The 14,963-nt window shown below is 34.5% G+C and overlaps 1 protein-coding gene across 8 annotated transcripts in view; it reads left to right on the plus strand.

The window, feature by feature from the left end:
- GAS2 (growth arrest specific 2) overlaps window positions 1-14,963 on the plus strand; it is a 159,788-nt gene that overhangs the window by 89,838 nt on the left and 54,987 nt on the right. For all 8 annotated transcript variants that reach the window (XR_011075455.1, XM_068555978.1, XM_068555980.1 and 5 more), the window contains 2 exons: window positions 3,600-3,663; window positions 11,551-11,692. Coding sequence is in view for 7 of the 8 variants with exons in the window: in XM_068555978.1 (XP_068412079.1) it covers window positions 3,600-3,663; window positions 11,551-11,692 (206 nt within the window). In the remaining variant the exon portion in view is untranslated. The remainder of the gene's footprint in view (window positions 1-3,599; window positions 3,664-11,550; window positions 11,693-14,963) is intronic.

Below are 14,963 nucleotides of genomic sequence, written 5' to 3' on the forward strand. Positions count from 1 at the left end.
AGTTCAAATGCAATACACTAAAAGTTGTCTTTCTAATCATCCTGACAAAAACATGCATTCATATATACAATATATAATCAACTTAGGTAACTTATTGAAAATGGGTTCATCTAAATTATTTTATTCCCAGAGATGCAGAAAAATTGACATTAAGATGTTTAGTGTTTCATAAAATGACATGTTCTAATGTAATTGTTACTTAAGTTTTATACTTAGTAGCACAAACGCATAATGATAGCCTGTCTCCTTTATATCTGTCTATATATGCTGGCCAAATTGGCCTACTTAACCTTCAATTTGATTAAATTTAGAATTAACTATTTCTGATATAATATAAATGACAAAATATTCAAAATACACTCATTATAATAACTGCTTTAAATTATACACATCTATCCATAGTAGTTTTTTTAATTCTGAGGTTTCTTCCACTGTTTAGTATGGTGGCTTACACATGACAGGTGCACAGACAAAAAATTACTTATAGGAAAAAAAATGAGTGTATTAATATTAACTAAGCCAAATGAAGATAATCTTTAAGCAAATAATTTACAACAAAAATAAAGAAAGAAAACTAACCTTGGAAAGTCTTTTCTATGTGCCAAGCATTGGCTAAGAATAACACGAATAATATTGTGTTAAATCCGCACAAAAATATTGCAAGATACACACCATTATTTTCCCTCAGAAAACTGAGATTTTATAATCTCCCAAAATAACAAACTAGTAAATTTTAGAGCTCACATTCAGACCCAGATCTTTGTGGCTCGAATCCCATGGTCACTATTCTCTTTCCATCTGTTAACTTTAGTTTAGAACTTGCTTGAGTGCAAAAACCAAACACAGTCACCTCTCGGGTATAATGTAGATACTACTCAAAGACTCTTGAATTTAATTTTATAGAATAAGGTAAGAGTGTTTGCTTTTACAATTAAATAAACTTTGACATAATTTAAATTCTTGCCTTTTCTAAATATGCTAGGTAAGATTTTAGCCTTTATTCAGTTTGTTTATTGTCACAACCATTATCATCACGACATAATTGTCATCATCCTTGATAATTTGAGACATAGTGTTTACTGAGTAATTACTCTGTTCTGTTCTTGTCATTGTGCTGTTATGCCTCTCTGCAGATTTAACTCATTCATTGCTTACAAGTCATCAAACATGATATTTTGGGCCATTATGGATCAGGCATGATATGCCCAATATTCAAAATGCCATTAACAAGTGAGACAATATTATAGGTGTGTTTTGAAGCAATAAAGCAATTGCTTTATTAAAGATAACACTTCCAAGAAAACTAGGAAGTAAAACATCATCTTTCTATTATCATTTTCCTAAGGAATGATGCTGAGTGAGACGTTTATTTGTCTTAAATTTTATAAGCTGGTTCTGTTAAGGATATAAAAAGGAGAATCATGCAGTTACTTTTCAGTTTGCCAAATTGATTTTCTAATGAGTCCATGGTAGATTCGATATTTGAGTGTTGGCAGGCAAAGGCTGTTTTAAATTGATAGCTGAATACACAATAGCAATGCATCCTACATATCACATTGTCTTTCTTATATTACCCACATTACTGTTTTTCTTCAGAATGAATTTTATTTTCCATTGAATGTATCTATTGGTATTTACTTCCAATTCTTACATACTCTCAAAATAAGTACAATACGTTGATTAAAGAATCATGATAGTTGAGTCAGGTGTTGCTTTTTAGAGTTGGTGTTGACTGCATATTGGCACAGTTTGGTCAGTTCACTAATAATTTTCATATTTTAACACTGTTTCCATCACAAAATGCATAAGATTGTATCCAAGTCTCCTTGAGCTTTAGCTGCTTCCTTCACACAGCTCTCACTGAAGATGAGGGTAATAGCAGGGCCTTAAACATCTTCTTCTCCTCAGCTTTCATGTATTCCTTTTTCCTGTTTGTTATTTTGTACCATGGACAGGATTAAAAAAGTCCAAATCAGAAGAAACTGATTATCTAGACAAGAAGATTGATTTTCATTTGTTTGCTTTTGTTTTGTGATGTTTGTTATTGTTCTCTGTTTGAAATTGATGCCTATGTCATATTACAGTCTGTACATTTCATTGCACTGAAGTCGATTTAATGTATCAAAAGTTGTATCATTCAGCCAGAGTCAGCTAATGGTGCACTTGAAATTGGAGGTAGTAAATATCTTTGCTTTAAGCCCCTTTAGTTAAAAGTAATTTTAGACTTCCCCAACCTGGGTTTTATGACAATTCACTAAGCGTTAGCTGAAACTCGAATTTATATTACCAAGAATGGAAAGATTCTGTAATTCAGATTTCCCATAATCAATTCTATTTTAATACACATTGCTGATGATATTAGAACTTATTTTAAAAGCTTTAAAGATGACATTTTATAGCAAGATAATAAATTTTTGTTTGTTTAAAGCCAAGTGAAATCATATACTTTTATAATCTAAGTAAATGTATTTTTCTATTCACCACACACTCCCAACAAATTCCATTCTGGTGTCAGTGGCAAATACTGCCATTGCCTAAACCTGTGGAGAGAAGGAATTAGATATTTAAGTGGGGGAATAGAACAAAGCTGGGAAATTAAATTACTATAAAATTCTATGTTTAAGAATTGAAGCAATATTGCTATTTTTCTTAATGTTTATCAATAAGCTAGTATTTTTTTTTATCAGGATATTGTGTCTGTGTAAAGACCATTCTCAATTCTATCTTTTCCCCCCAATATCTGTTGTCTTTATTAGGTGCTGTATATAATAACATTTTAAAAATTCTCTAATCTTAGTTTAAAAAGAAAAAAGTATAATCAGTATATACTCCTCTGGTAGGCTCAACAAATGCAAGTATGATTTGTCAACATTACTGAATGTGTCCAGAGCAATTGATAAAGCAGCTTTATTAAGTAATCATATTATATTAGAAAAGAAGTATCAATGCAGAGAACCATCTTCTAATTTGCTCCTTTTATGGGCAAAACTGGCTGATGGTATGTATTTGTACATATTTACAAAATTCAGTCAGTTGAAAGTGTTTCTTTCTAAAGTATCATTTAGTCAAATTTCGTTAGGAGAAGACATCAAGTTTCAGAGGGCTCACTTGACATTGTTGTTTGGAGGATAACAAAGGACCATGATGTGTAATTTTTAATCCTTATTCATTGCATTATTTCTGCTAAAATCCCTGGTGAATATAGAGTTAGGATTTTTAAAAGACCAGACTTTGCTTCATAGTCTTATGTTTGCTGTCTGTTTTTAAGTATCCATCAACTATTTATATCATAATTATAGCTACATGTGTTTCCAATATTGACTTACAAATATTAACTAATTGAAGAAAATATTTTCAGGGTGGGATTCCTGAGACTCATGGCTTTTGGGGAGGAAGTTGGGCAAAGAGTTTTGAAAACTGCTTTAGGACTTTAGTAAAGCTAACTGTACTGTGGAATAGGATGGTTTCTATGAATGTCAGAATGAAGACTAGCTCATTTACTGGGACCATGAGTGATGAGGGAGTCGATCCTGCTCCCCACTGAGCTGCTTTACTGTCCTTTCTATTGTAAAGGTGTCCACCTTTGTCTTGTCTTTCAGTCCTCCACAAGCAACCCAGAGAAGTGTGTCTCTGTTTGCTAGAGCTTGGCCGGATTGCAGCCAGGTAGGTCATACTGCTGCCGCTACTTAAGACTTGACCATCTCAGCATCCAAGCAGCTGAGAAGCTTGCTGCCTTTTCATCGCTGATGTTTAACCTAGGTGTTGAGAAGCACCTCCTTCAAATATGATCAGTATGAACATCTCGAGAGCAATTGTTCAAACTAAAAGTGGACCACCAATATTCTTAACATCGTGGCCTTATTGTCAAAGTCACTATGTTTAAACATTTTCTAAATATCCTTTAATTGAAGACATTTTCCTTGCAACTCTTTCTTGGGAGGCTGGGAAGGATCTTGTACATGAAATTGTATGTGACAATTATGCTTTCCTTAGTGGAAAGTCTATTCCCATTATTCTCTCTCTTTCTCAGCTCCCTCATCCCTCTCTTCCTGTTTACTCTTGAATAATTTTCAGCCTCTTCTTTTGTTCCTTTTTCCTCATTTTCCCCATTTAACATCTCATCCCTCAGCTCTTTTGGTTTCTACTCCTGAGTGGATTGATAGTTTTTAAATTATTCTCCATAATTTGATTGGGAAAAGATAGAATATTATCCTTCATATGTAGAGATATCTTTGGAATCTTTTTCTTCTAGAAAAGAAAAACAAGAAGTCATTGTAGAAATCATACCTGTAGCTAAATAAGTAGGGGAAAGGACTTTATTAGCTCAGCTGACTTGATTTGGTTTCATGTCTTCTCCTTATTACATTGCAAATCCTCAAACAAGGCTTCTGACAGTTTTATAAAGCCCAAAGAATTATAAATGAAGATATAAGTGTTTGAATAGATCTTGATGCAAAATAAAACTTCAGAATTAATTAGAAGATGTTTTCTCATCCAGATCTGATTATACTTCTAGCATTGAGATCAGATGAACCAGTAAGACAAAGTAAGAGTGTGCTCTGGGTGTTAATTCTCAAAGGGAGAGCTATAAAGAAAATCAAAGAAAAGAAAATACAAGGTGAGCACATCAGCATATTACAGCAATGGGTAGAAAACTTGCTGCCAATGAATAGCCCTTTTTTTGATCCAGTGGAAAATTCACTGTAATCAGAAGAAGTAACCCCAAGTTCTTTAAAACATCATAGTCAACATAATCTTAACAAACTGTTCATCAGGTATGGATTTTACTTTATCATAATAATTGGATGAGAGAGATTGTTTTAATTTTTAAAATTTTGAATTAAATAGTAATGAGGCTCCACTCAATAAGGAGTGAAAAAAATCAATTTAGGGATGTCCCTACTTTCTCCCACACCTCTCCCAGCTATATTGTGCGACAGCCTCTGGAGAGGGTCCCCTTGTCTTCTGACCACTCAGGTCTCTACTACTCAGGCATAGTTCATAGTATCTGACTGTTTCTTAGAACCCCACTCCCCTTCAATGCTGTCACTTTCTTGGGTTCTGAGAGGGAGCAAGACAAAGGTACCTGTTGCTTTTAGGACTCAGCTAAGCCACTCCTCTACCATGCTTAAGCCTTCTGGCCTGCAGGACAAACAGCTATGAGTCAAAGGACTCAGCCTTGAGTCCTTGGGCTCAGCAGATATCCCCTAAGAAAGGTGATATTAAAAATACAGGAAGGAGGAATACACACAAAGTAAAATCTCAGTAAATGAGCTGCTGCCCCTGAAATGCTAGAGTAAAAGAAAGATTGTCTAGAGTTCCTGGGTAATAGGAGATTAGGCAGAAAACTTTTTGTTTACTTGTTTATTTTAATTATATCATTAGAATATTCTGAAGTGCCAGATTCTATTTTGGTGCTTTGATAACCTAAATATGTGGATCAAACAGGCATCATTATTCTGAAAGTTGTGATAGAGGTAAAAAGGAGTGGCGCTATCTACAGAATTAGCTGGGAGTTGTCATTTTCCTCTTGTTTAGTGTACATTATTTACCTATTTTCTGGATTTATTTTATTTTTTGTAATTATACTCTTTATTATATGAACACTGTTAGGAATCCTGCTGAACTAAACATTTTAACTATGACCGAGTCATCAAAGAAGAAGGCATGCTATCCAATGACAAAATTCCCTTAGGAATCACCTTTCCTCCAGCTCTGAGTCTGTCATGAATTGCCCCTTGCCATAGTATATAAAACAAATTAATATCTTGGTTAATGAAAGGGAATCATAATGGCCTGGTCAATTTGAAGGTGAAGCATTATATGAAGTGCTTTGTGTGTGTTTTTCCCCAAATATTTTAAAATTGAGATTCTGCGTTGCTCCATTTCTTTTTTTTTTTTAAGCCACTTTGTTGAGATATGGTTGACATACAAAAAGCTGTACATATTTAATGCAAACCACTTGATGAGTTTGGATATAAGCATACATTTATGAAACCATCACCACAATCTATGCCATAAATATATCTCTCACCTCCAAATGTTTTCTCTGCCTTCTTTATTATTATTACCATCATCATCATTATTATTATTATTAATAAGAATGGGTGGCTACATTTCTGACCTCACTTTATGACCATGTGTACTGATAAAAGCAGAGATTATTCACATTACAAAAGAAAATTACTAATTTCACAAAGCAGTGATCTAAGGATTAAGACAATACATTACAATATTCAATTTGTAAATTTTGCCTTTTATCTTCTTCACCTACTTAAGTGATGTGAAGTATTGCACACTTCCCATGAAAAAGAAAAAAATATGCTAACAGATTATTCAGGGCATCACCTTTGTGTGCAACATAAGGTTAAACAGCTGAATGCCAAATGGATAGACTGAACATTTAAGTATACATGTCTATTTAAGTTTCTCTCTGTACACATTTGAAGATTTTATCAAAATTTTAATGGAAGTTCAATTGTGCTTTAAAAACAGTAACCCAATAAACCCAAACATCACTACCTTAGCCCTGTGTTGAATCATAGTCGTTGAAGGAAAAAAGGGAAATTCATCATTCCCATCTTATTTTACTCCTAATTTTTTCTTTAGATGTATTAAACCTTTATCTAGATCATTGTATGTGTGCTTCCTCCTCCCTGTACTCCTCTATGGAGTTGAATTAAGACAGAGTTATTGAATTATTGAATTAAGACAGCATTAGACAAAACCAGAAGTGGTATTCGGAGAGCTCTCAAGAATCACAACATTAATTTGTACACACAACACATGAGGTTTGGCCATAACAAAATCCCCATACAACCTTGCGAGTTCTGTGTTTTTTCCACTGATAGATGATGTTTCTTTACACTTGATTCTAAACATTTATTTCTCAAATTACATAGATGTCATCTTAAAAGCATCAACATCACTTTAGAAATGATTCACTAAATACTTCTAATTCCCTGCTGTATTCTCTTGCCTGGGAACACTCCGTGAAGCTCCTTTGAGAGCTGTGGGGTGGGTGAAGGAGACCACTTATTTTTGTTCTCATGGGTGAAACTTCCTTTTATTTTCAACTAAACAGAGCTGTCATCACTGGAGGGTGAAATCCCTCTGTTAATATTTCAGAAACCATGTCAGTTTCTGTGTGTAAAATATGCATGTTTGCCTTCTGCAAAATAAAACACTCAACAAAAACAGGTCAATAAAACCTCAAAGATCTTTTTAATGAGGGTGCTTTGATATTCATTGTTTAAAAAAAGTTACTATGAATTCAACCTTTTTTAAGACTGCAGAATTAAGACTAACTTTATGATAAAACTAAAAAAAAGACTTGATATTTTGGTTTGGGGCTATGATGAATAGTCAACATCAGAGGGAAGCTTTTTATATTTTTATTTTTGAGTGTTTTCTTCATTGTCAACAAAATTTATGACCATTCAAAAGAAATATACTTTGTGAATATTTTTGTTAGTCTCCTATTTTAATCCATGCCTTAATGAAATGTTACTTAAAAGAAAATATTCTTATACAAGGCTTATTAATTAACTCATCCTATTTAAAGAGCTTGACTCTGACTGCTAAGAATAAAATTTGTTTTCATATGACTGAAATTTCCATCCAAATTTAAATCTATCTTTAAATAACTTTAAAACAGAATAAAAAATGGGGCAAAAACCATCTTGCAAGAATCTATAAACTATCTGTTGTATGCCTTAAGAAGGGGGAGTTTCTAAACTTTATCCCTCCAACTCTAGTAAAATAGGCTCCAGATGTCTTTTCTTTGAAAATTATAGTCTAGTAAATAGTTTGAGTAAATTTTCTACTTCAGGGCTTAGTTTGGGGGCTCAACTATTTCATCTAGACCAATCTCAAAAACTATATCCTGTGCCAGAAAAATGAAAAGTCCATTTCTAAGATCTCATCATAAAGTTATTAACCATAAGACCATTTCCCTAGCACTTTGCATTTTTGAAATGAGACCAAAAAATGATAATATGATATTGCCCTTTCAGTATTCCCCCTACTTTCACATCACTGGGGTATACAGATGCAAAGATTTGGTTTTAGTGGATTCAACCTTCTTGCTATCTTTAGTTGACCCTTATTCAGTTTGAAAGCAACAGTTGCCACTTCTCCCGCAAAGCTTTGAAATCTTGTAGTTGGACAAGAATAGAAAACACTATAAATTTTTGAAAACCTTATAAACAAAATCAAAATGTAGAGTGGTATAGAGTTAATCATGGAAACCAGAATGAAGCAGCCTTTTGGAGAGCAGAAAAAAGACCTACTAGTAACTAAGCTGGCTTCAGGTGCAGGCCCCCAACCCAAGGGGAATTTCATGATTTACAGACTGTTGACACCTCCAGACAGACAGGAAGCCAATGAATCACATTTAAGTGTGTATTTCAGGATTGGCTGACTGTACCTTAGGCAGCGTGAAGTATTCAAAAGCCAATATAAGCAGAAATTTGGGGCTTAGTGTTGATTTTCTGTGTTCAGTGGCATAGCTAATTTTCAGCATTCCCAGATAAAGAAAAATCTCCAGGGCAAAGTTTTCCATGTATGACTTTGTTACCAACTTCATTCAAATTTTGTTTTGTATGCAACATGGAGTGGAGCTTGTTGTTACTTTTTAATAACATATTTCTTATTATTTCACTTTGTTAAAAAAAGAAAAAGAAAAAGAAAAAATTATGCAACCCAAACAGCCTGCTCCTGAAAGGTGGTATAAATCCACCTACAATTACAAATGAAATCATATTTTCCAATTGACCCAATTTATACTTTCAAATATGATGTTTTCATTTATGATTGACTTTTAATTGGCTGTGAATTCTAGCATGTTAAATTCCTCTAGCTTCACTGCCCAGTTTATGTTATTACCTTGAGAACATTAAATGTAGCAAAATGTTATACCTTGATGGAACTAAGAATTCACATAAGTCTAGAGGGATTAAAAAGGGTTGCCTGTTGAAGTTCATCCAGCGAGTTAGCAGCAAAAATGAATTTATAACTTGTTCTGCTATGCTCCAGCACTGAGATATTCCTGCCATCCTACAATTCTAGGGAAATTAATTTAAAGAAAGCCTATGGTGAGTTTTTTTGTAAAGGATACCAACAATAGTAATAATATAACAATAGTAATAACACTACATCTTAATTTTGAGGCTGTTACGTAATTTCATTGGGTGGTATATTTTAAAAAGTTAAAACTTTGGCAAAAGGACCTCAATGCTGCAGTTTCCTGGTTGTGCAAGCTTTGATACATCAGTTATCAACAGCCGTCTCGGAGGTGGTGCCGTGTGTCAGACACTGTACTGGGAGTGTAATGGATACTGTTTTAATTCCTTCTAACTGTATTAAAACACAGGAATTAGAATTTCCATTTTACAGTGAAATAAAACTGAGGCTCAGAAATAATGTATGTCAAGATGCCCAAAAGTTCCAGACACATGGAATTCAGTAACAGTTGCTCTTTTAACTTTCTTCTTCCTCCCTCCTCCCCTCCCTCCCTCTCTCTCTCTCTCTCTCTCTCTCTCTCTCCTGCTACATCAGACCTCTAGGACAGGCCACTTTCATCTGTGTTTTCCTGAGAGAAAACAGACTCTTAGAGGTTAAGTGATTTGCTAAATTTAAAGAGTAGGTTAATGGCATAGTTAGCTCAAGTCTGCCTCAGGGAAGAATGATACCCAAATCTTCAAGTGAATATTACTGGTACTTGTCAACAGTAATGAGATGCTGGGTTGAGTTAAGTGTAATTGATGAGTACTAGAAAGTTAAAAATGTATTTTAGTTTTGAATAGGGTTTAAAGTTTTCTAGAAGAACATTTTTTGGGGGTAAAACACTTATTTACATTTAATGTCGATATGTTTTATTAAAGTGATATGCATTTAAAGATCCAAAACAATGAAATCTAATTCAGCTTTGGAGCCTGAACTCATTGTTATATGAGAATATGGAAATTTTTTGCATTCAAAAAAAGTAGCTATTAAGTATCTATTGTGTGCCAGGATCTACACTGGCTGCTAGGAATGCTGTGAATCAGACAGTCTCTACTGTTATAGAATCTGAGGTCTATTGCATGTTTCTACAAATGTCCTGTTAACTGGCTAATCTGTATAAAAGGTTTGAAATGTGATAAATAGTGCCTAAAGTCTTTTAGCTACTGATTTATGTAACTAAAAATTACTCTGTTCACTAGAGGCAGTTAGCAAAACAGCAATCATTGAGTTGTGCCAGCTTAAACTGTTTCGTACTGAATTCTGATATAAGTTTTCCAGCTCTCAAAGGCCACCTGACGTGTGTGATGATGTCAGTTAAAATAACAAGCCATTAGAACAGGAAGACGATAACCTAAGCTTTTACATTTAATGATGTTTTAATATACTATTCACTCACTCTAAGGTATTCGACATATTGCCAACATATTTATTCTCTCTATATAGGTTATTTACTTTGTAGGTAATCCACAGCCTATTTTTTAAAAATTTCCAAGTGACTTTTTCCTCTTCTTTCTAACATGTGATCACCTGATTAAAATGTCAGAGAAAAGCTGAAGTAAGAAAACCTAGATTTGCATCTTTATTCTGTTCCTAGCTCGTTCTATATTTCCTCTGGATCTGTTTTATTTATTCTGTACAAATGAAAGGGTATAACTACATGAACCCAAAGATCCTTCCCAATTCTCAAATTCTGGAATTATCTTTGGCCTCCTTCACCTAGGTACAATTGATATGCATCTAGGAAACCAAACCAAATTTAAACTTAGCCTAAGAAAAATATGGGAGACTAGAATGCTGTTAACAACTACATCTCTGTCTTTGAACTGCTGTGGCATTTATAATTTACAACACATAATTTTTAACATATTGTTATTCTAAATTATTTTTGTTTCTTTATTCATTTTCTTTCTCAGTAATACTGTACATGCTTTCATTATGTTGTTCTTAAAAGCATAACCAATGTACTGTATTACCCATTCTACCTTGTTCTGGGTCCATAAAGATATACAAGTAAGAGTGAATTTCTTCTCTGTTAATTCATTTAAGGACATTTATTTGGGGCAATTGCTGTTTTCAACTTGACTCTGACTCTCTGATTTTATTTCCGTTTTTAACAAGCTTATATTCAAAATAGGAGTTCAATTATAGCACTAATATCATTAAAGCTAGTAAATCTGAAAGCTGAAGACTAAATTAATATGGTAATTCATGTTATTGACTCATCAATATATTATATGGAGTATTTTAATTTATTTTTAGTATGTTATGCATCTATTCATTTATATGTTCATATATAGATGTAAACATATATGCGTATGTATATGTAACTATAAATATATATGTATGTATGTATGGGGGTGTGTGTGTTTTTCCCTGCTTAAAAGGGTGCCAATTTAAGAACATACTATTTCAATGCCAGAGAAAAGTTAATGTTGTTTTGAAAAGTCAGCAATTTGGTCCTATGGTATAATTGAATGCAACATATGGCCAGTGTATCATTATTACAACTTATGCATGTGTATTGATCTGGTGTCTTTTAAAAAGGTATGGTGTGGAGCCTCCTGGTTTGATAAAATTGGAAAAAGAAATTGAACAAGAAGAAACACTCTCTGCCCCTTCTCCTTCACCTTCTCCTTCATCAAAGTCTTCTGGAAAAAAGAGTACGGGAAACTTACTGGATGATGCAGTAAGTGAAATTGGTCAAGTTTCTTATCAACACTTGGTCTTTTTTGAACTTCAAAACTCATTCTGTACAATTTTCTATCAGTCTAACCTTTACCTATTCCAATGTTATTGAAATTTATTTTAAAATCCTATGAGGAAGTTTATAGTCCTGCAATTTATTTTGAGATTCAAAACTGAGCCACTTATTTAAAATAAAGCGTCACTTAATTCTGCTGAGTAGTATCTAAAATTTTAGGATAATAAGTCAACCTCCTGAAAATTGTCTTTGAAAACACTTAAGCCTTGATACTATTGGTTCCTGTTTCCTTATTCACTGATAAGAAGCCTGAGGCATGGGACTTGAGGATTTTTAAAGAAGGAAAAGCAAAATACCATGGAGAAGATAACTGCCCTTTACTGACTGCCTGCTATGGGCCGGGTTCTGCCAGTATTCTTCAAGTGCTCTTGTTATCTTTAGGGCAGGTTTCTTATTGAGGAACCTGAGACTTGAAGTTGAATTACCTGCTGAGAGGAAGAGAGGGGCTTAGATTCCAACCTAATTTTGTCTAACTCTCTGAGGTCACCATCCCTCAGAGTGCTTGAGTCACCGTCTTTGGCAGATTAGGAAATATTTTCATTTTACCCTCATAATTACAGAAAACAGATTCTGGGTGTAACAGTAAACAGGATGAAATAAAATTCTCTGGCTACTTCTGTTGTCTCTTAAGTAGTGTGTCATGTGTGTGCATTTACTTCCCAGCACATATGTCTTGAGTGTAAATGTCAAAAACCTATGGGTTTTATAAAAAATGGAAACCGCGGGGATGTCAGACTGAAGTATGTCTCACATACACAAGGAGAGTTCTTAGAAACTAGCACCAACCATAATGCCAGTTATAAGGAATAGGCAGGATTGAAAAGGACAGCTAGCCTGTAGCTGAGAGTTTCCTGCCCAAGGGTCTGAGCTGAAAAGAGCAGGGGAAGTTGCTGACTGGTGCTGTAGGATGCAGAAAGAAAGATTCCCCCATCTTTTCTTTCTTCCATGTGACACTATAACCTATATTGCAGATTTAAATGAGCAGAAATATAACAATTTGTCTGACCGATCGAGAATTCGCATTTCTGCTAAGGGTAGCACACATAAACTTAGCCCATCAAGGTATCTTATCCAATACCAGTTTAATTTAGTTTTCCTTTGTTCAATCCACTCAGAAATGAAAGGATAGGCAGGGCATTTTAATATAATACACCTAAAAGGATTTTAAAATCACAGGAATGTTTTTAAGGATCAGTCACATGTCTTGAATCCTGCTGTTTCATTTTTATTTTGTAAGGTAATTGAATAACATTGTACTAATAGTAGATGATGGCACATTATTTATATGTTGATGAGAACAATTTTTTCTTCTCTCTCAATTATACTTTTTTGATTAGACTTACTTTAGAGTAAGATCTTCCTTTTAGTCTTTCTCTCATAAAAGTGTTTTTCTGGGGTTACTATGCTTGATCTTAGTCCTTTTCCTCTCAGCTGTTACCTCCATTCTCTTCCTTTAATGCATTAGAGTCAGAGGTCTGACCCTTAACCTCCTAATGAATGAATTACTGAATCAAATGAATTTTTTAGTCCTCAAATTATGAGACCACTTTCTGGTGTTTGACACTGTTGACCACTCTGTTCTTGAAATTCTTCTCCATGAACTTTATTGCTATAAGAATGATCAACCTAAACGCAACTCAGAATTGATTAAAATTGTACAGGGGCTCTATAATATCCAGGGTAAAGCCCAGACTCAGGTATGTGTCACATAAGCCCTCCATGTTGTGGCCCATTTTGTCTTTCCCAGACTTTTTGCCCTATGGATTCATTCTTGCATTCTGATGTATCTATTGTAAACCTATACTCTAATCCCAGACTCCCAAGGATTTTTTATACCCTGTGTTTTTCCTCACTTGGCCTCCTCACACTGCTCATCTTTGAAATCTACTTTTAGACACCTTTTCATCTTCTAAAATTCAGGTTGTGTGGCCTTCCATAGAAAGCTTTTCTTGGCATCTCTCATCCCAGGTAAAATTGACAAATTTGTCCTTGGTACCTCAAGTACTTTTATATATTTAATGAAGTGTTTACCTTATTGGGCATACATACCTATTCTTCTCTAGGTATGGTCCTTGTTCTCAAAGACAAGGACCATATTTTATTCAGCTATATCTAGTACCATGCTTATTGGATAAATTATTAATGTGGGTAATCAAAGTTTAAAAAAGACTCTCCCTTTTTCTATCTATCTGGCATGGCCATGTGCTCTGGAAATATGTGCACTTCTCAGCTCTGCTGTAGCTTTGCAGAGCGAGGAGATGTTGCCCCTTGAAACCATTTCCATGAGCCTGAGAAAAGTAGTTAGAATGGTTCCCCTTCTTCACCAGCTTGTCTCACATGTGGCCATCCCTCATCCTTGAGAAGGGGAGAAGAAGGACAGGAGGGAGAAGGTGGTGAAACAACGATGAAAGGGATTTTGGAAAAGTTTTGCCTATTCTCCAGTTCAGAAGAGGTAGATGGGATAGGGACTCTCTTCAAAATGGCAAGACTGTCACTCTGTGGTTGTTCTTCCCTACTCCAAGTTCTGTTCTCTTAGCTGGAGACAATGAAGGGGGTTTCAGAGAAGCTTTAAAGTTTGTCAGGATTTGGGAACATAACCATCTGTATAGTGAAGGGGTTTTCATTGAATGTAGGAAATGTTCTAAGCAGATATTTCTATACTGTTGCCAGCTAGAATACTATGTTCACAGCCTTCAAACTAGCATTTCTCATGCTAGTTTGAATGTTTAATCAAACACTCACACCACCAGATGACCCGTGGAAAAAGAATTCCATGGTTAGGTTAGTTTGAGAAATACAGCTTACTATAGTCCCTACCTAGAGTTTGGCAATGCATTCTGGCATATCAAAGGCACTAGTGAGTTCCATAATAAGATCTTGTTTAACCTGGAGTTTTCCATGCTTATTTGGCCACAGAAGCCTCTTACAGTCTTCTTCATTCTACATTGGGGAAATTGCACTGAAATATTTGCATTCTGTTTAAGTGATAGTTTTTCACTGAGTGTTTTATTTCAGGGACAGTGGAACAGAGAGAAAAAACATATGAACCTCACTAATGGCTTAAATCAGAGCTTCATATGTCAGATATAAAAAGGAAATAGTTCCTATGGCAACTGCTTCACTGCATATGAGGCATATATAGCCATTGGGGAGTTGAAATTCATATACTCCAACATGTTCTTTAGAATAGGGATAT

Source organism: Eschrichtius robustus, chromosome 11 (genome assembly GCF_028021215.1).
Source record: "Eschrichtius robustus isolate mEscRob2 chromosome 11, mEscRob2.pri, whole genome shotgun sequence".
NCBI lineage: Eukaryota > Metazoa > Chordata > Mammalia > Artiodactyla > Eschrichtiidae > Eschrichtius > Eschrichtius robustus.